The sequence below is a fragment of the Eleginops maclovinus genome, chromosome 19 (genome assembly GCF_036324505.1).
Source record: "Eleginops maclovinus isolate JMC-PN-2008 ecotype Puerto Natales chromosome 19, JC_Emac_rtc_rv5, whole genome shotgun sequence".
In the NCBI taxonomy this organism is placed as follows: domain Eukaryota; kingdom Metazoa; phylum Chordata; class Actinopteri; order Perciformes; family Eleginopidae; genus Eleginops; species Eleginops maclovinus.
This window is the reverse complement of record NC_086367.1, coordinates 9,226,725-9,252,720: the sequence shown is the minus strand read 5'-3', so window position 1 is coordinate 9,252,720 and position 25,996 is coordinate 9,226,725. Positions and strand designations below refer to the sequence as shown.

General features: G+C 40.7%; 1 protein-coding gene across 6 annotated transcripts in view; it reads left to right on the top strand.

Moving 5' to 3' along the window:
* ralgapa2 (Ral GTPase activating protein catalytic subunit alpha 2) overlaps nt 1-25,996 on the top strand; it is a 100,698-nt gene that overhangs the window by 15,520 nt on the left and 59,182 nt on the right. For all 6 annotated transcript variants that reach the window (XM_063908673.1, XM_063908670.1, XM_063908668.1 and 3 more), the window contains exons 2-20: nt 2,020-2,130; nt 2,503-2,552; nt 10,544-10,601; nt 12,993-13,036; nt 13,124-13,304; nt 13,442-13,557; nt 15,425-15,563; nt 16,133-16,341; nt 17,249-17,494; nt 17,716-17,898; nt 18,658-18,792; nt 18,903-19,051; nt 19,150-19,261; nt 19,574-19,811; nt 20,528-20,707; nt 22,982-23,104; nt 24,379-24,464; nt 24,558-24,648; nt 24,849-25,022. In XM_063908673.1, the coding sequence (XP_063764743.1) occupies nt 2,020-2,130; nt 2,503-2,552; nt 10,544-10,601; nt 12,993-13,036; nt 13,124-13,304; nt 13,442-13,557; nt 15,425-15,563; nt 16,133-16,341; nt 17,249-17,494; nt 17,716-17,898; nt 18,658-18,792; nt 18,903-19,051; nt 19,150-19,261; nt 19,574-19,811; nt 20,528-20,707; nt 22,982-23,104; nt 24,379-24,464; nt 24,558-24,648; nt 24,849-25,022 (2,625 nt within the window). The remainder of the gene's footprint in view (nt 1-2,019; nt 2,131-2,502; nt 2,553-10,543; nt 10,602-12,992; nt 13,037-13,123; nt 13,305-13,441; nt 13,558-15,424; nt 15,564-16,132; nt 16,342-17,248; nt 17,495-17,715; nt 17,899-18,657; nt 18,793-18,902; nt 19,052-19,149; nt 19,262-19,573; nt 19,812-20,527; nt 20,708-22,981; nt 23,105-24,378; nt 24,465-24,557; nt 24,649-24,848; nt 25,023-25,996) is intronic.

The following is a 25,996-nucleotide window of genomic DNA, read 5'->3' as shown; positions in this document are numbered from 1 at the left end:
TTAAATAGTTCACAATATTATTTGCACTGATTGTTTTTAAAGCCTTGGTTTACACTTGTTCAAGAGCAGAGTACTGATGCTGAGTTACTAGACTATTTTCTACTCAGGTTGTTTGTGTGATTTGCTTTCTTAATACAGTTTACAGTATTATTTGTAATGTAAATGGAGACTGCTAATGAGCCTCTTTTATGTCCCTTTTCTCTCTCTGTCTCCACACTAATTCACTGATTTGGCTAATTGGTGCCCACACTCTTTCAGACCCAAACCTGTCATTACAGTGTCACTACATCACACATTTTATGTACAGGGACAGCAAATGTGTGTGTCTGTGCTCTGTCCCTTTGGTGTATGCTTGTATTTGTATGTGCTGTCCCTTTTGTGAGTTCAGCCTGTGTACCTCTCTGAGATCATTTATCTCGTCACATAAGTACAGGCACCCAACGTACATGTCTTTCACTGTATTTGTGAACGTGCATTTGCACTTTACACTGGAAGTGCACGTCTGTGTGACTGTTTGTGTTTGAGTTTGTGTTTGAGTGTTGCAGGGTGCGGGTGTTTGTATACTGTACTCTAAGAGTGTGAGTGAACTGTGTACAGTTTACAGTATTATTTGCACTTTTTACTGTTAATTGATGCCATTTCTGTTTGTTATTTATAATTTTGTCAATGTTGTGTTTATCCCTGAATAAACAGGAAAACTCTTTTCAACATGAGTCTGACAACTAAGTTAGTAGGCTAAATAACTTTAAACTTTAATACATGCTTGGATAGGCCGGTATCGGTATCGGCCGGTATCGGTATCGGATCGGAAATGCAAATACAATATCGGTATCGGATCGGAAGTGCAAAAACCTGGATCGGGACATCCCTAGTTTGCATCATCTGCAGAAATGTTGGATATATAGGCACTTATTCAGGGAATGCAAAATGATCACCTTAGGAGGCAAAGTTATTTCCTAACACCTCCAAAAAGCCTGTCGCAATTTCTCTAATGGTACCAGGTTAGGGGAGGTTGAAGTTGAGCAGGATAAGGAAGTGAAGTAATTTGCCTTCATGTAAAACAGTTCTAGTCTGCAGTTCCATTAGAAAGTCACGTGTGCAGAAGTGATGTTTGACCGTGTCACTTTTGAATTAAAGAGACAGCAGGTCGCAGAACACCTTGAAATAAGAGAAATACTCTCACATGACGGCTCTGAAGTACTCTGAAAATCGGTTGGAAACAGATCTGTGGCGGCAGTTTGGTTTAACCTTGAGAAATGCTGACAAAATCAAACATTGGTCTCTAAATGAGCCTCAACGCGACATAACGTTTTCTATTACTGTTGGTTCAGAAGATAATCCATAAATTCTGAATCAAGTGAAAATGTTTATTGTGACCAAACAAGAGTTTACAAAGAGATGCCAGACAATAACATTTCTTAGCCAAAAATATGAAAATCGTGTCAAATCAACGATCAGACGGCAGAGACGGCTGTGTTTTTACAGAGCTCCGAATATTTAGGGGATGGATGACCGGTCGGTCTGCCGGTGGACGAGGCTTACACTGAAACTGTGATTTCTTAGATGAGTGGTTTCTTTTTTGTCCTTTTTTCTGTAGAGGAAGTAAAGAAACTCTGGATCTATTTGTTGTTTGATGTGCAATTTATGACTCAGCAGCTTTAAGACATGAAGAAACTATTATTTTCCACTTTGGTCTGATGCCGGTTTTTTCCGGAAGTGGGCGGGGCAATAATTGTGCCCAGAAGTGACGTTACTGCCCTGATACTATATTTCTTGAAAAAAAACCTGAGGTAGCATCATTTAATTCAGTTTGGATTATTGTATGGTATAATTTACTCTATTGCTGCCATGAATACAAATGAAAGGAATCCCCCAATAGTATTAATTCTGCACTTAACTCATTTGAAGGTGCATCAAGTTATGCCCACATCCACATTTAAGGATCAATGTATAACGCTAGAGTTCAAATTTCTCTCTTAATTGAAGATGTTCTTGACGTTGTTTTCCTTTTCTCCACAGACATCATTGACAAGAGTGAACTGAAGCCGTTCTTCGAAAGCAACTGTTCTCAGATATATTTTATCTTCTATGAAAATTTCATTACACTGGAAAGCAACTTAAAACTAAAAGGTAATTGCACATTTTTTCCTTTTTCTGTTATTGTTTACTGCACACTCACGAGTTGACCAACACCCTGGATGATGGTTCAATAATGAACACCCTCCCTGCTCTTTATGGTATGCATTACAACAAGGGTTTGTGTTGCTCTGCCCTACATTTACAGAGAAATTAGCATAGGGAAGCACTGTCTGGTTATGTCCAGCTAAACTAATTCTACTAAACTCTACACTCTATTGGGAGTAATGGGGTTAATTCCCACTGGGAGTACGCCCTCATGTTAACACAACTTGGCCTGCGTTATCGATGCATTATTGATGAGGCTAATGCTGTCTACCTCCCGGCTATGTGTTTAAAATCCTAAGTACTTTCCTTGTTTTCCAGGGAACAAATCACAAAGGGAGGAGCTGGACTCTATCCTCTTTATTTTTGAAGTAAGTCATCCATGTTTTTCTTTGTTACTGTCTCCCCGTCGGATTTTCACTGCTACAGCCTCAACCTGTTTACTGTTCAACTCAGGGGCGGGACCATTGTTTCCATGGTGCCATGCAACTCTGGCTACTTCCTGAATTTTCCTCAAATAACCTGGAAATAATTTTAAGATTGTACAGATAAAAAAAAAAAAATCAATCAATTGCAAAGTTTGAGCTTTCAGTCTATTTCTTGTTTTCAAGTTGTGTATGCAAATCAGAGGAGGTATGTTTTGTGTCCGAGTGTGCAAGGCATTGTTGGTTTTTACGTGCCCCTCCCCCTGTTTTCTGAACACTCTTATGTTGCCCATGCAGGTTAAAGTCCCCTACCTTGTTTTCCCACCTGACTGCAAAGGCAGCTCGAGTTTCCAACACAAACAGCCAGCTCTCCAGTTACATTTGCTCAGGGCAGGGCCGGTAGGATGGCAGCAGATGAGAAAATAATAATGGTGTGTCCCTCTTTGTACAGTACGTCGTTGTCCTAGTTTTTCTGATCACCTGGGAGCACTGTGTGGCAGAGTTTCTTGTAAAAGTCTAACAAAGACCAAGCAATTCCAGTTCAGAATAGCACAGAGGGTTTTTAGCTTTGGATTCAGGCCCACTGACTATTTGTCTGTTGTCAGTCTTTAGATATGGATTCCTAGTTTGCTTGTCAGGCCTCTAGTACAACAACATGTGTTTTCATGTTATGGATATGATTACTTATTCTTTTTTATGCTGATGTAAAACTCGAGTGTTCAGGTTTGTAGTTTATGGCTTGCCTAGCTCTCTGTTTGGAAGGAGTTTTTAATTATTGATGAAAATGATCATTAAGATCCGAGCTTCCCATCTCTTTAAAATAAAGGACTCACAAGATGGCCCTCCGGTTTCTGCTCCGCTCAGCATGACTTTCTGTTCGCACACATCCAATCACCCAACCTGTAAATAAAGCCCGGATTCATGCCTAATACGTATTAATAGTACTAGGGAAAAAAACTAATATTGAAAGCAGCTTAACCCTCATTTGTCCCCTTTTAGCCCCTGCCTGAGACAACGTGTGCTTCCACCCGTGCCCTGAGCAGATAAGCCTGCTGTGAGTGGTGTGTACAGGACAGATACAGGGTGGCTTTGATCCGGAGCTCTGCAGCACTCTGCATACTTCCTCCTGACGCCACATTAGATTATGCATGTTGGATCTATGTGCTGGTGAATATCATATAAATGCATACGTTTTGCTGACAAGCATGCCCTACTAATGTCCCATGTTGTCACAGAGGTTATATTGCGTAACACAGAGACGGGACATATGCGGTGAAAGATTAACAGTGTTTTGAGGCGGTGCATCCGGACCGCTTATGCTCATTTATGGATGTATGGATTTGTTTTTAACTCTTAAACCCAGTTGGTCTAAATGTATATCACATGTTTTGGTCACAGTGGTCTTTGGTCTTTGGTCTTTGTCCAGAAAGCCTCAGAGTGTAGGGTTTTGAATAGACAACAGCTGAGACAAAGCTGTTTTGTGGCTCTGTGCTTCGCCACTTAATGCTGTACGATCTCTACCTGTGTAAGAGTTTTCCTGGAAAGCTGCAGTTATGTCGTCATTTCTCCAGGAACAAAGGAAATGCAGTCCCATGTGCTCCTCATCACCTGAGTCCCTCTTGCATGCCAATGTGGCTGACCTATACAGTACACGTCTCCGGTGTGTGTGTGCCTGCATTGAGCTGGCTATGTGGTGACCCCTTTTTTTTCTTGGTTTGCTGTGGGGGTGCATGATCCCTCTTGTTTGAGTAATGGACATCTAGAGGGGGTAATCTTTTGTCTCGCCACCTTAAACTCTGCTGGAACACCCCACCCCCACCGCCACCAGCCGCCATTGCCATTTCTGTCCAGGGTCCTTTGTGTCTCGTGCTAAGAAGGCATCCACCGTGGCAGTTTGAGATGCAGCACCAGACCTGACAGAGAGGAGAGACAGCAATCAGAATCAGAAATAGTTCAATTATCCCTGAGAAAAAAATTATTTGTGACAGATATAAAGATAAGAAGTAAAAATTTGCAATGAAAGATGGATTTAAATATATAACAATAAGAAATGTCCAATAAAATGTAGAGAAACTACTTCCTATTTGGACAGTTTACATGCACAGAAACTTATATAGAACACTACAGGAAAAGACAAAACCCCAAAAGCATAACAGGACCTCTTTAAAAAGATCTTCTGTCTCAATGACCCGATGTGAGAATACTGCATGGCTAAAGTATGTACCCCCCTTTACTGTGACACACCTAAATCGTTGCTAATGCTGCTAATTGTTTTAATAAGCCGCACAACCAGTTCAGTGGAGAGCAGTGTGTAAAGAAGGTGTGACATAACTGTATGTTTTTTAAATACCATTGTACATGGAACTGCTGGGCACTCACTTCCCAATAGCTACCGTTGAATACGGTAGAAAATAAAACACATTCAGCTACTATGCTAATCAAAAGAACATTTAAAAGAAACTGATCAAGGCATGATCCTCAGACTATGATATTGTCTTTTGGGAAACTGAGTGTCAGTGAAGGATGGATAATAACAGGGAGCCACCAATAGCAACAGGGAGCTTGTAAAGGTAGAGATAACTTAGAAATGCTAAATGTTAAACAAAATACTTGATTTGTTTTTTCTTTTTCTTTTAGACTTCAGCCTGATTGAAAATGTGTCAGGCCTTTGTCCCATGAAGCTTGTCAGGGCTTGATGCTTGAGCTTGCTATTCAGGTCTTTGTTTGCAAAGTTTTGGAGTGTCGTCTTCGGCAGGTGTGTGAGACAACGTCCTTGTCAGTTGGATAATGTCTGTCTTGCTTTGGCAGCCATTCATATAATACAGTTTGGAGTCAAAACGCATTGCTGTTATCTTATCTCATGTCTTCTCTTGCTGCTGTGCAGATAAGTGCAAATGCAAGTAGGTAGTGAGAAAGGCACTGAAAAGCTGGCATCAATTATGCATGCAGCAGGTGTATTTACGTCTAATTCCAGGAATGAAACCAGATTTTTAAAACCAGACCTTGCTTAATGGCTTAAGGGACTGCACTTTGTTTACGCTGTTGTATGACTAAAAATGACCTCTTACCGTCTGAAAGCAGAGCCTGGTTCATTTGAGGTTGTGAGACAGGTTAAAGGAGCGCCGTGGGACCAACAAAACTCAGAGGGAAGTCTGTTCATACCCACTTTCTCTCCAGGATGTGACCTCAACATGACCCGTCGTCCGTTCTCCGGACCTGACTCAGCATTCTGAATTCCCTCGTCATCCTCTGTAAAAGCCCCTCATCCAGGCTTGATACTTAACTTGTTGAGTTGCCTTTTATGGGTATTTCTGATTATTATATGTAGCTTTTTTTATGAGAATAAAAACAAAAGAAGCCCTAAACTAATCAAAACAATTGCATTTGCCCAAATAAGTTGAAGTTTCACAAATATAGACCAATAAAGGAGCAATGAAGCATACCGTTGTCCTTTCGGAAACAGAGGATTGATTACCAAACCTTAATCAACCAATTAACCACTGCGTATGTAAATGGGAAGTAATTAGTAATACAGAGCAACCCATCAAGCCTCTTTTTGTGTCAGGTGGAATGGCTTCATATCTGTCTTTATGCACGTTATATGTTTAATAACTCCAGAGCTGCCAAGTCATAGTACGTTTGTAGACTAATATGTCAGTTTTGTCCAATTAGACAAAGATTTCTTTAGTTTATGAGCCTTTTTATAAGTCTGTTTTAATGCTGCATTACTTTTCTACGAATAAACTTAAGATTATATTTCTAGGAAATACAAGATTGGGGCTTGATCTTTCGATTACTAATGGAATAATCAACTAAATGATCTTAGTGTTAGTTGACTGAGAATTCCTTTAGTTGAAGAAAAGCCATAAATCAATGAAACTCTCCTACATGTTGCTGAAAATTAACCCAGGGCCATTGAGCTAAGTGATTCCTTTTACTCCCGGTTTCCTCTTTATGTAGACCCAGCTCTGACTGACAGTCCACCAGCAGGGGGTTATTGGTTAATGCATAAATGGTAATTCACTAAGTGTAGCTTGCCTCTGCACTCGGAGCAGACTGAGTAAATGAATCTTGATGAAGCACTGATTTTAACCTGTGCTTACCCTTCAAACAGAAAGCGATTTAAGGTTCAGCCACACATTTCACAGATAGCTACTGAGATTCAAGATGCAAAGATTTAATTTAATTTATTGGCATGTCAGCTGATGATTGTTGTCACATGTAAGCACTGATTTATGAACATTTTGTGCATGCATGTTTATAAATGTGTGGCTTTGTAGACATGGTATTTAGATTTCTTCCTCCATAAAACTGTTTGAAATTGGTCCTAGAGGAAGGGTGCTGTTGGTTCAAATAGAGCAAAGAGGAAACACGGAGCTGTGTGACTGCACGCTGCTGCTGCCACCTACTGGTCATACAGGAGAATGGCATCTATTTTAAAAAGGCTGCTCGTAGTTCATTGTATTTTTGTAAATTGTTCCATTATAAAACTCGGGGAAAAAATGCTTCAGGCTTTTAGACTTTATTATATTTTAGGTTCATATGGGATACATCAGCTTGAATGTGCCCAGACCTTTATCAACAATCTGAGGTCTTTCCTTCCACATGCATGAGGCCTTAAAGTGTAAATAACAAGTTTCTATCATAGGCTAAAATATAAAATGTGTATTGTATCATGCAAAGATTATATTTATTAGGGATGTTTTACTTTAATCCCTACACTGTTTACTGTGTTTATCAATCCGGAGCTGCCTAGCTTTTGTTATGTGATTAATACAGTGCTTATTTTTGATTAGTAGGTTTTTTCTTTGTGTCTCCGCGGAGAGTTCATTGTTCTTATATGGTATAATAACACACAAGTTGCTTCAAAAAACAATACCTAGAAGGCATTTGACCTGAAGTACTGCAGGTCTGTTTATGCCATCAGAAAGCCCTTGCAGGCCACCTCTCACAGAAGTGTATTCTGCGTCATGTTCAGGGCCTGCGACTGGAAATCTAAGTGCGGATCATGTAAATGTGTTAAAGCTGTAGTTGTTCCGCAGTAATGCCCCCATCTTTATGCTGGAGTACGGCTGCAGATTAGAGTAACTCCACCAACCTTCAGGCCGGCAGACTCTCCATTCGCCTCATATCAGCCAGTAAAGTCCTCATTGTGGCGGCCACCATTCCCGCTCCGCAGGGAGTCTTTCTGAGCTGGCTTCTCCATCTCATTCCCACTCTCCCATCCTGGTTGCTCTGTAAGGAGAGAGAAAGACTCTGTTATTGTGTCTGCTTGCACACACAGACACACACACAGGGAAGGGCTTAAGCAGGCTACCCTGCTGTGTTAGCGCCTAGCATAATGCATGTGCTGCCCCAAGGAGACGAGTGAAGGAGGCCGCTACGAAGCCTTCACGGAGATGTAGTAATCCCATACGGGATCAAGCGTGAGGTGCATCAACACGCCTGTACACGCATACCATCACGTCCGTGGATCAGAGAGAAATTGAACAGCACAGATAGACATCCAGCGCCTCCTTTGAGCGATGTGTGTCTTTCAACATCTCCGCTGTCTCTGATAATGACAGGGATTTACTCAGAGGACAAGAAGGGAAAGTTAGAGATGGAGGATGATGAGAGAAGGAGGACGCTGTAGACAAACTCAGACACTCAAACATGAGATGTCTGCTGGACCACCACCGCTCTCAACGATATGTAACAAAGCACAGGGCGAAAACTATCCACATACTGTCTTTCAGAGCGTTCTATTGCATTCTATATTAAGACTTTACAACAGGTGATGATCATTGGGTCGTCTAAAACAGTAGAAACACGCTCATACTTACATCTTATCATGTAAAAAATGACAACATGCCAGAAGCAATAAAAAATGCATTGTTTTTGTTCCGATCTACGACTTTATTTTGTTATAAGCTTATAACCCATTGTCTTCAGAGAAAAATCTTACCAGAGAGCACGCCTACCAAGCTAAGAAAAACATGATAGTTTTCATAGTACAACATTTGTTCGTGTAATGCAAAGAAACATACTGCATGTTTTAAATGTGAGGAACCTTAAAGAGAATAGAGTAATAATTTGGTTAAAGTAAGCTTACTATATGCTTAAGAGGAATTGTAAAGATTGGATTATTAGAGAAATGCAATTGGTCCTTCGATCCCAGTTAAGTTAAGAGTGATGTCTCCTTGGAAGATGATGCTCTAGAAAATAACATGTTTACTTTATTGTAGTTTATTTTACAGTACCTGATTGAAATGCTTTGAATTTGTTGTTGCATTTTTATTTTTATGAGGCATTTTGTGTCAACAAATGTTGCTGCTTGAGGCCCATTTTAAGGAGTTTCATTTGAAAATGACAAATGTCTTATTTTAAGAAGACCGAACACTTGTACTCACTAAGTTTCACTAATTTAAATAAGTGTATCACACTAAAAAAATGTATATATATTGTGCTTATAGTAGCCGTCGCTTGACATTTTCATGGTCTCAAGTACTATAATATGAAGCTGTATTAGTCACATAAGCTTCCTCCCGTACTTCTTCATCCTTCTTTTTGCTGCTGCTGTAGCACTTAGCATTTGTGTCTGGTAAAGGACTCCATTCTCATCTTGTGTCACGCTCTGTCTCCGTTGCGTTCCTGCGTGTCCCTCTCCAGGCAGAAGAGCTTTTTATCATGCCGGCCACAGTTGCTTGTGTGGTTGAGTGGGTCAGAGCTGCATACGTAAAGCAGTAAAGGATAGACTTGACCTCCTCGGTGCAATCATGAAGTCTTATTGGGTCAGCGATTAGGATTTGATGAGAAGTGAGCCATCGGGGCATCAGTTGCTCACAGTGCACCGACTATTAACTAACCACGTACACACACACACACACACACACACACACACACACACACTCTCCTGCAACCCCTGCCCCTCTTTTTCTTCTCTCCTGAGGGACCCAGTTAACCTGTCGCTGCATTTAAGAATAATGATAGGCTGCTGAAAGGTTAGGGAGCTCTAATTGAGTTGTAAAGCGGTTGTTGGCGAGGTGATGACATTTCTCTGTGTCACAGGGATCTGACACACGCTGGGCAGAGTGGACGGAAAGGGCGAGGACGCCATTCCTTAAGTGTAATCCTGCTTTGGCAAAACAAAGGCCGTTGTTGTGTCCTCTCTATAGTTTGGAATCAAATTCTGAAAATATGGCTGCCGCTAACACTTGTTTCCTTTATTTCGTAATCTGTCGATTATCTTCTTGAAGAATGTATTAAGTACCTGGTCCATTGAATGTCATACATAAAAAAATACCAATATTAAAAGGGCCCTGTTAAGCTAATTTCAGGTTCATATTTGTTTTTTGTACCTACGGTAACATATCTCCATGCTTTAATGTTCGGAAAGCTCTATATTTGTCTCATACTGCCTGTGCTGCAGCACCTCTTTTCACCCTCTTTCTGAAACCAGAGCCCAGTCTGCTCTGATTGGTTAGCTGGCCGGCTCTGTTGTGATTGGTCAACCACTGAGAGATATTCCACCCTTTAGCCTGTCCTAAACAGCATACTTTAAAGTATTTATAATTTCTTACATCCTTAGTAAAAAGTACGGTTATCCATCACATGTTCCCATGGAGACATGACTTGTCTTTGTTGGACCAACCGTCCAAAATCCAAAGATATAAAATATACTATAACATAAGAACAAAAAATAGTTTCATTTTAGACCCGTTTAACAGTGGATCTTTGCTGTTTTTGCATGAAATAACACATTCTCTGTTAATAAATTCATTGAATATTAATTAACTAACAGTAAGAGTTTCATCCCTGAAAGAAAATCTTTGTGTAGTAATTGAATAGTTAAGGAAAAAGACCCTACAGTGTGACCTAAAGCAGCCTTTGTGCTAGTGATGTGCCAAACTCTACTCACAAACCGTAATCCTAACTTTCTTTTTCTTGTTCATCAGAAAATTCTGCAACATCTGCCCGAGAAGATCTACAACAGATGGCAGTTTCACAGTATAGGTATGTATTGCTGGCATTTTTTCTTTTTGCATCTTTGTCTCTCTGTTACACCTGACCGATAGATGCTACTGTGTGTGCTTCTTTGCTCCTTCTTATGTTACCTCCCCACAGCCATGCCTAAGCCTTTCATAGTAAAGAGAAAATAATCAGTCTTAGGAGGAGATGTAAATGGGAAATGCAAATGAGCACTTCATTTGAAATGCAAATAGGTAATTGAATTATGCCGCCGTGATTTCAGTCCCTTACAAAAAAGAAAAAGAAAATCCTTGCAAGGAGCGATAACCCCAATTATAACTGTTGTTTTTAAGCCGCCGGCATCTAACCGTTGTAGATCGGCCTTCCCCTTCAGGCTTTAATTCCAAAGATCAAGACTCATCTGAGGTCTGATGCCCCCGACAAATTCACCCCCTTGTCAGTCATTGGACAGCAAATTATCACAGGTGTAAAGCTGCCTCTTGGGTTTTTCATGAACTCGCATAGAATATTTTCAGGGGTCACTGGTCAAGATGCTCTTCTTTTATTGTGTACTTCAGCAATGGAGGCTGGATAGCTTCCTGCCATACCTGAGTTTGATTAGAATTGATTTTTTTTTTCCCACATCATGTTTTTAATCACTTTATACATCCACTCGCACTGCTGAAAGTATTTCAGAGCTCTTGTACAAACTCCTTGTGGTAGGTGAGGAATGACATTAATGACTTTGTCCTTTTATCCGAGGATTTCCAAGGTCGCAGATGTTTGACACAGACCATTAGAAGACACCTTTTACCATCATTCTTACGTCTAGTTCCTTCTCTCCTGAGCCCAGTGTTGTCTTTATGTGGCCACCAGAGAAATGTTAGTTATTGATTCAGATGAGAGGGGAACAATAAAAGCACCAGACAAACACCCTCAATAGGCATTGCTATGCTTTTAAAATAACTCCACCACTTGTTCATGTCGGCGTCAAATCCCTCAATTGAAGACCTTCTTGAACAAGACTTAAAGGTATAAGATGTAACATTTCTGCAATGAAAAGGACCCAACCTACTTATACAGGGTTTGTGCAATTGCATTATCCCAACACTTCCAGATATGGCTGTCATTTTATCAAGGTAACGTTGAGTTTTATTTGGAAATAACAGTCACATCCCCTTGCCCCCCCCCCTCCTATAGTTGGTCATGGGAAAGGAGGGAAACACCAGAGAGCGAGGAAGGAAGTTGAATATCCAGAAGATACTTTTTTATGCTACAATATTTCAATTTCAGGGACAAATGCCTAACAAGAGCCCAAAACATTTCCAGTAGGAGAAACGCACAGAAATCTATATCCAGTGTCAGCTAGCGTGGATATCAGCTCTGAGCTGCTTTCGTGGATGCTTGAATTGGCCACATAATGCTAGATACATTAGCTGTATGTGTGGCCATCTTTCCAATGGTTAGTTAGCAATGCAACGTTACTTTAGCTAATGTTACTTGCGGCTTAATCCTTAGAATGAAACGACTACTTGTTGAGAATCAAAATGTTTATACCTACACTTGTCCCTAAACATGACATTTTCTTGAGTAAAATCAGATTTCATGGCAATGCTGGTATTTATTTTTCCCATGATCCCACGCTTCTTTACATTGCATCAAAGTCAGAAATAACATACTGTGCGTTTGAACACACCACTGCCCTAACATAAAGCCATTTAGTCCTTTAGTGAAATCTCCACAGCGTACAGAGACCTCATGTACAGGGCTGTCTGCAGGCTGTCAAGAGCATGTCATTACTCACACACACAGAAACCTCTTCCGCTCAAGGTATTTAGCAATCAGAGCAGTGTCTCATGTGATTACAGTGGAACCAGATTGCCTTCATGAATGCATGTCGCTGCCAACTGATGTTAATTTTCATCAGGGAAATCTGAAGCCTTGCCACTCTCTCTGGTTTGTCAGGATCAGCCATCAAGGTCAATTTGCCACAGTGGAGATTACAAGCGGGTCCTCCATAAGCTTTGTACTGGTTGTTGTGTTTCTGATGGCGTGTAGACTTTTGTGCAATCAGTTTATTAGTTTCTTTAAACAACATTATCCACCATGGTTACACCCCATCCCGCAGGCCCCTTCCACAAGAAATAAAATGATCGTTCTGTAGTAAAGGTAATAAAAAAAGAAATGATTTAAATACAAATTCAATTTGTTGCAAAAAAGAATACATTATAATATGGAAAAGAAAGAAAGAAAGAAAGGGGGGACAATAAGAAAAATGTCAGTATAACAACAGTAAAAATTAGGAAATGAGTCATTAATGGCACCAAGGCTGCTGTAGTGCTAAAGAGTCCTGGACTTAAAGGCTCAGTAACAAGGGACGGACACACAGGAACATGCACAGGCCGTACAATTCATGTTTATTTCTCTTTCTTCCAGGTTCTATTCTGAAAAAGCTTCTACACACTGGAAATTCCTTCAAGGTAAGTGCTGTTTTCATCTCCACATGATGCCCTACTCCACTTCTCTTTCGTGTATCAGTTAATACGTCCCAACCTTCTTCCGTGTAGATCCGCTGCGAGGGGATCCGGCTCTTCCTGCTGTGGCTGCAGGCCCTGAGGGACAACTGTGCCGAGGAGCAGTTCCTTATCTTCGCCTGTCTGGTGCCGGGATTCCCCGCTGTGCCCTCCTCTAGAGGGCCCTGCACCCTTGACACCATCATTTACAACCCCTTCTCCAACCCCGCTGATGGTACGTATATGAGTATTCCTACATGTTTGAATTAATAATGAGATACTAACTGATATTGGATCGTGCATGTTCCTTTTAATTGCTAACTCCTGTTTCCTACACTTAAGTCATGTCTTTGAATGTGTCCATCTGAGCAGCCAAAGTGGTTCCTGAGGAGATTACTCCGCTGGTTCCGGCTGTGGTTGGAGAAAAAGTTGCAGATGATCAGACCTGTTATATCCTTGAGACTCTGCTCAAGTACATGGTCATCCAGGTAAGAACTAATTATGCTAGGAAAAGACAGTAAAGGAAATAAGTATTTGATCCCCTGCCGATTGTGTTAGTTTGCCCTCTTACAAAGACCTGAACTCTCTATACTTTCAGAGACAGAATATCAACAAAAACAATCCAGAAATGTACATTAAAAAAAAACATACAAATTAATTTGCATTTAGGGAAATAAGTATTTGATCTCCTTGCAAAACATGCCTTAGTTCTTGGTGGAGAACGCCTAGTTGGACAGCACAGAGGTCAGATGTTTCGTGTAGTTGGTCACCAGATTTGCTGACATCTCAGGAGGGATTTTGGTCCTCTCCTCTCTGCAGATTCTCTCAGAATCCTTAAGGTTTGGAGGCTGATGCTTGGTAACTGGAAGCTTCAGCTCTATCCACAGATTTTCTAGGTCCGGAGACTGAGACCCAAGAGGCGAGATCTTAGATCGTTGAGCCCAAGATTGAGGGCGATTGGTCATTTTGTGCTTCTTCCTTCTTCTCATAATCAAACCAGTTGTCTCTTTCTCACCAAGCTGCTGGCTGATGATCTTGTAGTCTATTCTAGCCTTGTGCAGGTCTACAATCTTGTCCCTGATGTCCTTAGACATTAGTTCCACCATGATCACAAGACCTGTCTGTGGTCTTGCCCTCGATGGAGAGGTTGTAATCTGATTTATTGACTGTGGACAGGTGTCTTTTATCCAGGTAACGAGTTGACATCAGGAGTACTTTCTTAAAGCGAGAAGACTTATGCAACCGGTCTGTGGGAGCCAGAATTCTTGTTGGTTATAAGGGGATCAAATACTTATTTCCCCCAATTAAATGCAAATAAATGTATATCTTTTTTTTTATGTACATTTCTAGATTTTCTTTTTGATATTCTGTCTCTCACTGTTAAAACAAACCTACTTTGAAAAGTACAGACTTACAAAATCGACAGGGGATCAAACACTGATTTCCTTCTCTGTATCTCTTTTTGCCAGACTATCGGTGTGTGTTTCTTAAATATTGTTGTCACAGCAGGGTGACTTCAGTGGCACAGGTAATATTGTAGTGAAGGGCTGCGTATACCATGGGAGGGACATACGTTTGTGGCTCATGGTTCTATTTGATCAGCGCTTAGGTTGTCAGGTATAGGCGTGATGCATAATGGGCCTACATAAGTTGGATTTATCTTTTTAGATCATTTTTTTGTGATACACAATATATCTTTATATTACTACAATAACTGTTGGATGCAGATGATCATACCAGCATGATCATTTCAGGAATTTAGAGGGAAAAGGGCTTGCATATGGAGTTTAGACTGCTGTACTTTAGCTACTGTGCATATGTCAAAAAAGCCTTAAATCTTTGACAGCTTTTATTTTGAGTTTCCACATTATGTACTTATGTTGTGACATAGTTTACATGATTTAAGGGCACTACCATTTAAATTGTAAAGTACCCTGGTTGGATGGGTCTCCTACATTGTTTCCAGCAAGCAAGGACTTACATGGAAAAATAAGCCTTACAATAATGCATCTGTATTGCACCTGCATATGTCAAATAAAACATCACCTGTTTACTATGCTTACACAGTGTGTGTCGTCATGAGCATGGAGTAATGCGAGGTTGTTTGTCATCCCTTTCTTGTACAATAAGATTAAAAAGCTAAATATGATATCAGTTGTTAAGTGCGTTAAGTTCAAGTCTCTGAATGTTGTGCCTCGGTCAAACCATTTTCCCTTCTGTGTACTGTTTGTCAGAGGAACCTTCACAGTATTGTGTTGCAAACAATGCACTGCGGCTCTCTGAGTGATGCTGGAGCCATCTCCTCTCCTCTCCTTGTAGCCTGACCTTGTGTGCCTTCTGTGCTCTGTCTGCCAGGCATCCAGTTTAGAATGGAGGAACAAAGAGAACCAGGACACGGGCTTCAGGTTTCTCTTCAGCCTGTTCAAGAAGTACTACCTTCCACATCTCTTCCCCTCCTTCACCAAGCTCACAAATCTCTACAAGCCTTTATTAGGTAAGCTGCCATACAGTTCACATGCTGTACACTGTGTTTGTGCTGAAGCCTGCTTAAAGTTAATATGTAATCACTGCAAAATACACACTGTAGTTAAACTCAAGAGCAGCCATTTATATTGTGTCTAGTTCAATGAGCATTAGTAAAAGTAGAAAAGGAACTGTAGCACATGGAAACAGTAAGTGTAAAATGACAGACATATGTAGCATGAAATCTTTATCATAATATTAACACTGTTATATATTTGTATCTTTACCATTATGTTATTAGATCATTACATGCAGGAACACATAACAATATGGAAGACTAATTTAGGACTCATTTGAAAATAATGATAAATATAGTATGTTGGGTTGTGATTAACCTATTTAAAATGCTTCTTGTTCAATTCCACTGTTTCTATTATTAATATTAGTATTAGTGGTAGTGGTAGTAGTGGTGTTGTTATTAATAGTATTATAATTTGTATTAAACAAGTAAAACTCTTTTGCTCTTCTCATTTTGTCCTTGTCTTTCCCCTCCCTCTGTTACCATCCCTCACTCTTCACTCTACCTTATTGCTCGATTAGACCTCCCCCACCACAGACCCAAACCCTTGTATGTGCCAGTGACGCGGAACAATGAGAGCACCTTCTGCACCAGGGACCAGTACCTGTCCCCCCGCGTGGCCTTCATCACCTGGCTGGTCACCTTCTTCCTGGAGAAGAAGTATGTGAGCAGTGCTGCTGCGGCGCAGAGCGCCAAGAACGGCACCGAGGTCATTCCCAAACTCATCCAGGTGAGCACCAGAGTAACATCCTGTTTATTTCTCATCCTGTCACTGAGGAGGGAGGCCGTTATAAAGGTGTTGTTGTAGCAAAACCCCTGAGCACGAGCTGCATGACACCTGGGCACAAAGACTCAAAGAAATCACAAAGAAAATAGTTTCAAGAGTTGCAAACGCCTTTTAAGATACTATACAACACCAAAAAGGTTTCTTTTGCGTTTATATTAATTTGTGAATGTATGTAATGACAGTGGCAAACTTCTAGAATAATTGCTTGCTGAATTTCTTTTGTTAAATATTTTTTAGCCCTCACAAAAGCAAGGATCTAAAAATGAAACAACACACACAGTGGTAGCATTACTGCCCATAACTCCTTGAAGTCCTGACAAGTATTAGAATAATACTGTGTGATTTAAGTAAAATACTTTTTAGAACGTAAAATAAGATACGATTTACTACATTTGATCCCAGTTTAGTAAATGTTTTTGTCGCAGCAGCATGTAAACAAGACATTGTACACAATGTGAAAATGAAAGAGTAAAAAATAAACAAACATGAACTGTAAATATAAACATCTCAAAATGTGCTCAAATTGAACATAAGTCAAATGTGTACACGTTGACGGTGATATTGGCATTATGCCTTTACACATTAAATTGAGTTACAGTTTTATGGGGAAGGAAAGAGAGGAATTAAATCCAACATTTATTATTTGATATGCATGAAGGTGAGAGACCTTTTAACAGTAATGACCAATACAGTAGCTCATTCTCAGAAAAGACCATAGAACACTTTTAATAGACAAAGGGAATTTTAGTCAATGAGAGTCTAGCGTCCAATTACTGAACCGTTCAGAAGCAGCAGCAGCAGCAGCAAGCTGAGGGACTCTAATTTCTCCCTTTGTCTCTGTGGTGCCCAGACTGTCACTGCGGGCAGTAGCAGCCAGGAGAAGGAGAAGGATAAGATGTCAGACGGGGATACTAACGGGCCAGCGGGGGAGCCAGAAAAGAGCCACTCGAACAGCAGCACGCTGTCAGACCGCCGGCACAGCGACTCCAGTTTGTGTAGCATCGAGGAGGAGCACCGCTATGTCTATGACATGGTGCACGCCATCCTTCTATCCACCAGGGACAATGTGAATTTTGTCAACGAGGTCTTCCACCAGGTACAGGTTCAACAAGAAATATGTCCTGATTTGATGTTGCATAATGAATAAAATTGCAGATATTGTTTTGGGTCAGACACGGTGATTACATGTACTATGTCGCCCTCTGCTGGCCACTTGATAGCATAGCTAAAAGATCCCTTGTACTACTAACAACCTTTTTCAAAACCATTCATAATTCTTTAACGGTTCAAATTAAAAGTCTATGTTTTTCCCCTAAGGCCTTCCTGCTGCCGTCTTGTGAGGCATCAGCAACCAGGAAGGTGATTAAAGTGTACAGGAAGTGGATCCTGCAGGATAAGCCCAGCTTCATGACGGAGCCTGAGGTACCGACTCCAGGAGAAGAGATTGATGGTCGACCTGAACAGATACTCAGCTCAGAGGCTAACAGCATGCACGTACAGGTACAGAAAGCCAAATAAAATAACGTAGCATCCCATATGGGTATACTTGTGATGGGTTATTATATTGTTACAAAGCTCCAAAAGGATTGGTAGTGATGCCATGTGTGATTTTGCTTCCATTTGACTGATAAAAGCTTAAAATAAAACACACTACGGTGGTCTCAAAGCAGCATAGATAACCAAGCTATGACCATAAGATATTTATACCAACAAACATCCGAGGTCTTTACTATCTAGTAAAGGATTTCTCTTAATATATTATTTAATGCCTACTGACAGTTGTGAAAGTAACTAAGTTTATTTACTCCAATACTTTACCCTAGTACAATGTGTGTTACTTTTTACTACTGTATATTTCTACTCCATCACATTTCAGAGTAGAATTGCACTTCTCTAAATGGATCTTTTAACACTTTGCAGATTGAGATTATTTATAATAATATAACAAAGATATTTCCATATCAAAATATACCAATGAACAATGTGCGATATAATGCAGATTTAAATATCCAGCAGTTAATAGAGGAATTTAAATCAGCCCAACCTTTCCCAGTTTAAACATCAGAAAGAGGAAAACATAAATGAATAAATATCCAGTAATGTAATGTATATGATTTTGAAATTATGCATCAGCTAAATGAGAAGTTTGCTTTTACTTTTTTAACTGTTGTTTTGTTACTTTAGCTTAAGTTCAAGCTCTGAAAACGTCTTTACCTCTGCCTTCTGACCAATTGTCTGGTCTTCTTTCTCTTAAACTAGTCGGCGGAGAGTCACGGCCACAGGCGCTCGTCCAGCTGGGGGAGGACTTACTCTTTCAGCAGCGCTATCAGCCGGGGCTTCTTCACTGAGGCGCAGAATAGGGACGTCAAGGCTGGCATCCAGCCCACACTACAGGTCCGTCTCCCTGAAGACACCAGCATTAGGGAACTGGAATCTGAAATGTTCATTCTTTTTCCACTTTGACCTACATCATCTTGCCTTTTGCTTAACCTCTATGTGTGTAGGTGTTCCTGACCAACTCCTCCAATGTTTTCCTGCTGGAGCCATGCCAAGATGTAGCAAAACTACTGGATAACCAGGTGGAGGTGTGCAAGGGTGTTCTCAGTATCTACCGGCACATGATCATGGAGCACACGATGAACACACAAACTTGGTCAGTGAGATACTCTGATACAGTTGTCCCTTTGTGATTCTTGAATGTTATTTTCATGATCAATTTACCTTTGGGTGTTGATTGACTTTGTTCTACAGGGAGCAGATGCTGCAGGTACTGCTGAGGATCACAGAGGCAGTGATGAAGAGGCCACAGGAAAACCAAAGAAAAGACAACTTTGCTGAAAGTTTGGCATCTATACTTTTTAGGGTATGTTCACAAATGGATGAGTCTTAGTGTGGTAATGTATTTGTTCTTGCTACAGTGAGTACTCCCTCACTGTAGTTCAATATATAGAACATTGAATGTACATAATTCTATGCTATTTCCTTTTCGATTATGATTTGCTACTCAAAAACCTATATGCACTGGTTGTCTCCTGGTTGGATTGACAAAAAGCCAAAGAGGCACTTTACCAAATTAGATGCATCGGTGTAATGACTCTGCTGTCACATCTTAACAGGGGATTGGATTCAGAGCTGTCTGACCATGCTAATACATCTGTCCTCGTCTCACACTCAGACCATCATCGTGGCGTGGGTGCGGGCCAACCTGTGCGTATTTATCTCCCGGGAGCTGTGGGACGAGCTGCTGGCAGTGCTGTCCTCTCTCACCTGCTGGGAGGAGCTGGTGACGGAGTGGGCCAGCATCATGGACTCGCTGACGGCTGTGCTGGCGCGCTCTGTTTACGGCCTGGACATGGCCAGCCTGCCTCTGGACAAACTCAGCGAGCAGAAGGAGAAGAAGCAGAGAGGACGTGGTGAGGGGTGGGGGAATGGGAATTGGGAGTGGTAGAATTTGTTTTGAAAACTGACTTTTGGGAAGGTAATGCTGGTTACTTTACAGCTCTGTTTTGTCATACAATTCACATTAGGGTGGTTGTTTTTATTCCACAATTTCAACAGGAAAAATGTCTGTTAAGTATTGTCACAATGTTCTATTACAATGAAAAGAAAGGGTTAAATTTCCCAAGTTTGTCAAAAATCCCCTTATGACATCTTTAGAATAAAGTGCACTGAACATGCTACATATCTATATGTATATAAAAGGTTCAGATGGATGTGGCCTTTCCTCTTCCACGGGAAGTTTGTCTTGAAGCCAGGTAGAACATACAGAGACTTAGACACACAGCTTCAGACACAAAAAGCATATTTAAACACATGAATACACAAGTTACAACAGGATACCAAAGTCATTAATGTTGCAAAGTGTGGATTTGACAATGAGCTCATGCTATTCCAGATACAGCTACAAGAACTCTAGGAAAATGGGCAAACAGACATCAGCTACTACATCATAGTGTGGGGTGTTATTACTCAAGTGTTTTATTTATCTATGAAACCATAATCACTATAGTCCTTTGTTTTGCATGCCAGTAGATGTTGTTGGTGCTACATCCAACTACAAGCTGAATATACATTTAAAGAATGTACACTGACTCCTCAGAACTCAGCAAGTGTTGTTCTCTGCCTGCAGGTGTGCTCCAGGACTCCCAGAAGGCCGCAGCAGTGGCGCGTTCCTTTTCCCTGAGTCGGAGAAACCAAGGGGAGCAGGGTGTGCCGGGGGGCCAGGAGCCCATGAGGATTCGCTCCGCAACTACATCAGGAGCCCCCGGTGTAGAGAAAGCCCTTTACAACGTCCGACAGAAGGCCTCCGGTAAGTACCTGGGATATTAGTGATAGCCTTAGTATTGTGTTATATGATACACCATGAAAGCTTTTATAAAAGCCTCTGTACGTATGATTCTGTTTGAGTCCTCTGGCTTTGTGTGGGCCTACAGCAGCACTGATAAGCCTCCGAAGCGCAGTGTCAGGTTTTATCTGACGTATTGACTGCGTGTGAAAGACTTCAGACAGGTCCGTGTATACGTGGCCCAGGTGTCGCTGAAAGGCGCAACAACAAAGACAAAGAGGCCAGCAGATGGCCCCCATTGTTCCCCATCACATGTCACCGGCCAATGTCAACATGTTTCCATGTCAGCTCGATTGCGAGTGTACAGCACCCCCCCAACAGCATGTCAAAGGCCAGCTTTGGACACTTATTGTCATTACCTCAATTCAGACACAGCAAACACTTCTTATCTGATGGGAGTGTGGCAGGCTAATTATAAGTTGAGCTGGGAGGCAGTAGAGTAGTAACTAGCTGCAGTGCCTGTCTTGCTCGTCTTAATTTTGTCTAGACAGAATCTTAATTTGGAGGATAAAAGACGGAGACGATGCCTTTTCCTTTCTTGGCCTTCCGCCTTCCCAATTACCACCGGCGTTCTAAATTGACGAGCTTGTTGAGCTAGGAGCAGATGTATTTGTGCCTGAAGGATGAAGTCTTAGAAGGGTGTTGTGTGTGTGTTTGTGTGTGTGCTGACACATCTATTATGTGTCTCATGTGCATGTTTATGCACCTATTCTGTTTATTTGTATCTCGCAAAGATGGACATTAAACACTACCGCTTCAAATTCCCTTCCCTTTCTTCGGCCTAATTGGATTTCTCCCACATTGATCTTCAAAGGCCCGCAGCCCTCCTCCCCACTCCTCAAGAGAGGGCCCACACATCAATTGCATGGCAGTTTTTGATAGTTTCATTAAGAGTGTAATTAATGCTCATTAATATGCATAAATGGGAAGCAGTAGCGGGCTGCAGCGGAGACGATGTATCTCTCTTACTGAAAGGCGTAATTAAAGTGTGCTGAAAGCGGAGAATAGAGCTGTCCTCTTTCATTGCTCTCTTTGAGATAAAGCCTGAAGTGCTATCCACACACAAGGGCAATGCCTCAGCATTGACAACTGTCAAAACTTGGCTCTACTTCTGCATGCAAATTCAAACTAATATTGTTCAGAGATCGTGTCTTGATAATAGGGAGAGGGCTGGTCATTTCATTATGGACCTCATTATGCTGCCACTGTTACAATGACCCAGTTAAACCCATTCTCGATCTGCCAGCGTGGGGGTGGTTATCATGTTTACCTTGAGCTCAATTGTGAATTATAAAATGTATATATATATGTTATATTCAGATAAATTATTCATTTTGTTGTTCTTATTACATTGAATTTAATTATTTTTATTCCATAGGGACATGAAACTAAGACATGTTTGCCCATTGCTCAAGAGTTAATATGCTTAGAATGAAAATGCATTAAAAAAAATGACTTGGACAACAACAGTAACTCCATTTATTTTCCTTTTGGTATGAATCTTATTTATAATTTACCTCCATAAACAGTAATGTATTTCTGTGTATGACCATACAGTATGTAGGTCAAAGTCTGTATCTGCTGTGCTTTATTTACTCGCTCTTTACTCTGCTGTTATTGAATTCTGTCTCCTTCCCTTCACCTTTTTTCTGTTTCCACTGCCTTTCTTCTTCCTCTCCTTTTCTTTTTCCGTGATGGAAGCTAAGCGAAGCCAGTCCATCAGCAACTGTGTTCATCTGTACGAGGCTTTGCCCAATGCTAAAAGTGTTCCCATGCTTCTTCACACTGTGAGCTCTTTCTTGCCTGGTATCTCTTCTGGTAACTCTGCTTGCTCTCACAGACTCTCAGGTAAAGTGTGTTCTGAGAGCTGCATGTGTTGATGTGTGTGTGACGTCCGCCCTTCCTTTCAATCCATCTGTCACTATCTGTTATACGCTGTCAGTTTCCACGTCAGCTGTAACTGAGAGGTTTATGTTTGAACAGGAACTTCCCTGGTGCTTACTTATCTCAAGTGTGTAAAACCTCTAGTATCGAAGTAGAAATACAGTCTGCGTCACCACTGCATGATCGCATGTCATAATTACTATCCAATGTTTTCATGAATGTGTTAAATGTTCTTCTTTACTGTGTTTTAAATCCTTAACGACAAACAATTACATGTGAAGGTGTGTGTTGTGCATGCTGTTTGGTTCTCTTAGCTCTGCCTAACTTCCTTTCTTCTGTTCCCCTGTGTGTCAGACGTGGATGAGGGTCAGCTGTCAGAGTGTGGGGGAGAGGATGAGCTGGGAGGCGGGGAAAGCCCTCTGCCACGCAGCAGTAGCACCTCCGACATCACCCAACAGCTCTCTGACACTTTACCAGGTACATACAAAAGCTCACTTGATTTGGATTCCCTACACGTTTCACCTCTGAAATGAAAACTTTGGCCTCGGACTGGGATTGGATTAAGAAGTGATTTAGCTGAACTACCTGCAAGCCATTGGTTAACTTAAAGGGAAAAAGTCATTTGCCAGTGAAGTTGCTCTATAATTAATTACAACCCCTTACATTTAATTCAATCCAATCTGTTGACTTAAATGAATAGTTGTTAAGCCTTTAATGTTAAGTATATTTCCGCAGTTGTTAAGAAACTCAGATCCTTAACCCAACTAAACCTAAAAAGATAACAGTCTGAAATTACTTTTTTACAAGTAAAAGTCATGAGATCAAAATGTTACTTAAGTTAAAGTACAGAAATTAAAATTAATAATTTATCAGCAAGATGTAGCTAATGTTAAAAAAAAGTACTTTATTATTATTATTATTACTGGCCCATTTCACAGTGTACAATAAGGCAGTTAGTGTTGCTGCGATTGCTTTTTACTGTTCTACTACTGGTAAGTACTGCATGACATCAGATACAGGGTTTTTTCTAGAAAAATATAGCATGAGGGCGCTCACGTCAATTCCAGCCAAAATTATGGCCCCACCCACTTTCCGGCAAAAAAGAATGCATCGGAGCGAAGTGGAAAATATAGTTTCTTCATGTCTTAAAGCTGCTGAGTCATATAATGCGCCTCAAACAACAAAATAAATCCCAAGTTATGGTTTCTTTAGTTCCTCTAGGAAAAAGGACATGAAAAGAAACAATCTAATTCAGAAATCATAGTTTCAGTGTAAGCCTGCTGCCTGCCACTCGTCCACCGGCAGACCGACCGCTCATCGATCACCCAATTATTGGGAGCTCTGTAAAAACAAAGCTGTCTCTGCCGTCTGACGGTCGATTTGACATGATTGTCAAAATATTGGAGTTACTATACCTTTTTGACCAACAGAAATACTGTTTTCTGGGATAATTTTTGCATTTTGGTATGAGGTTGCAGCACCCCTGTTACCCGGTTTAGACAATACCCTGATATAGAAGTGTACCATGTAGGGGTTTTTGTAAAAAGGAACTAATTCAATTAATGTATTAATGATAAATTGAGTAAAACCATTACCATTCATAGTCCATCCCTGGATGTTAAAAGGATCACATTTTTGACTATCAAATTAAAGTCGAGGACATAAAGATAGTAGTAAAGCAATATAAACTTTTAAGATAACTTAATTGTGTATTATTGCGCCTATTTATAAATAACCCTGTCATACTCCAGCCCAGAAGAGAGAAAGCTCCCCTACTTCCTGTGGCTCTGATAGCAGGACGTCTGAGGGGAAGAGAGAGGGCAACGAGCCACCAGTGGTGAGAAGAATCATCCTGTACCTCAGGCTTTGGTTAAAGTAAGGAAATCACTTTTATCAATAAAAGCATCTCTTCCTCATCCCGTTTTCCTAGATCCTCATCCAGCGCAGCAGCAGTCCAACGGAGACAGAGGTCAACGCTGAGGGACAAACAAATCAAGCAAGACACAAGCTCAGAGAGAAAAGTGAGAGATTAGATAATTAATTATTGCTCTAATATGATAATCGCTGTGTTTTAATCAGTCAAATCAAACATGAAATTATCAAACGGAGGCCTTCTTTGCATGTACTAATGAGTTAGTCCTCACACAGCCAATGCCTTCCTTCTGCTCCCTGTTAAACTTATTTATGTCCTTTATCCACCTCATTCTCCTACCCCACAAAGGTGAGAGTGTGAGCAGTGAGACGTCCAACGGCTATCTCAATGAAGTTGAGGTCACCTGGCAGGCGTTTGATGAGGAAGCGGACACTCAGTCCACACAGTCGGCACACATGGATGTGACAGCCGATCCACAGAGCCAGGGGAGTCTGCTGCTCAGCCATAATGAGGCTCTAGCAGGTATTGGGACGGATAAGAACTCACCTTGAGTGCAAAGAGAACAGATTTGTGTCTTGAATTTATTCTCGATGTTCATCAACTACAATCTGTTTGAATAAAATGACAATGATAGAGAGCAAGGTTAACCTATTTCACTCCATCTCTCTGTACCATAAACCATAAACCAATTTGGTTCTATTCAAATATTTAAAATGTTGAGTTCATAAAGGCTTAGGATATTACGATGGCCCTCTCAGTCTCTATTATGTGCCGTAAGTTGTTGTGGCAATCTTTTGGTTGACGCTTTCATAGATTCGTTGCTACTTTTTATCAATTTTTGAAAACATTTTCATAAAAGGAGCAATAATCCCTTCAAAATACCACTTTAAGAAACCAACACCTGGAAACCACACACTTAAATTTGAGCTGCAAACTTTTAAATGTTTAGATTTCTGCAAGAATTTCTTTTGGGCATTTGGATTGCACGCAAATGTGTTCTGGAAACTGCTGGTAAACCCCCCTCTTGTTAATTTACTTGAATTCCCTCAATATTTAGTTTGTGGTTATAAAGTTACATATAGTTGTGATTATACAGTAAGTTTAAAATACCAAAAATCACTACAATGAAATAGCTTCAGTGGGGAGTAACATCATCAAACATAAATACAACTGAGATTAGTAGATTCACAAAACTGTCAGATTTCCAGACATACCCAATTTATGTAATTCCAAAACTTTAGTAACACTCAGAAACCATTGTAAACACATCGTACGGAACGCAAATAAAAGGCAGGGTTTTTGCCCCAAATTGCATGGAATTCACGTAATTGGGCATTTAATTGTGGTTATCCAGAGAAACCATTTTCCATCAGATATGTATTTTGATGCAAATATAGCAATGACGATGTGTCCCTCTCTTAGGAGCAATATTGAGTCTCTATCCAGACAAGCTAGCGTGACAGGATTGGTACTAATGAATTACTTGGGTTATTTAG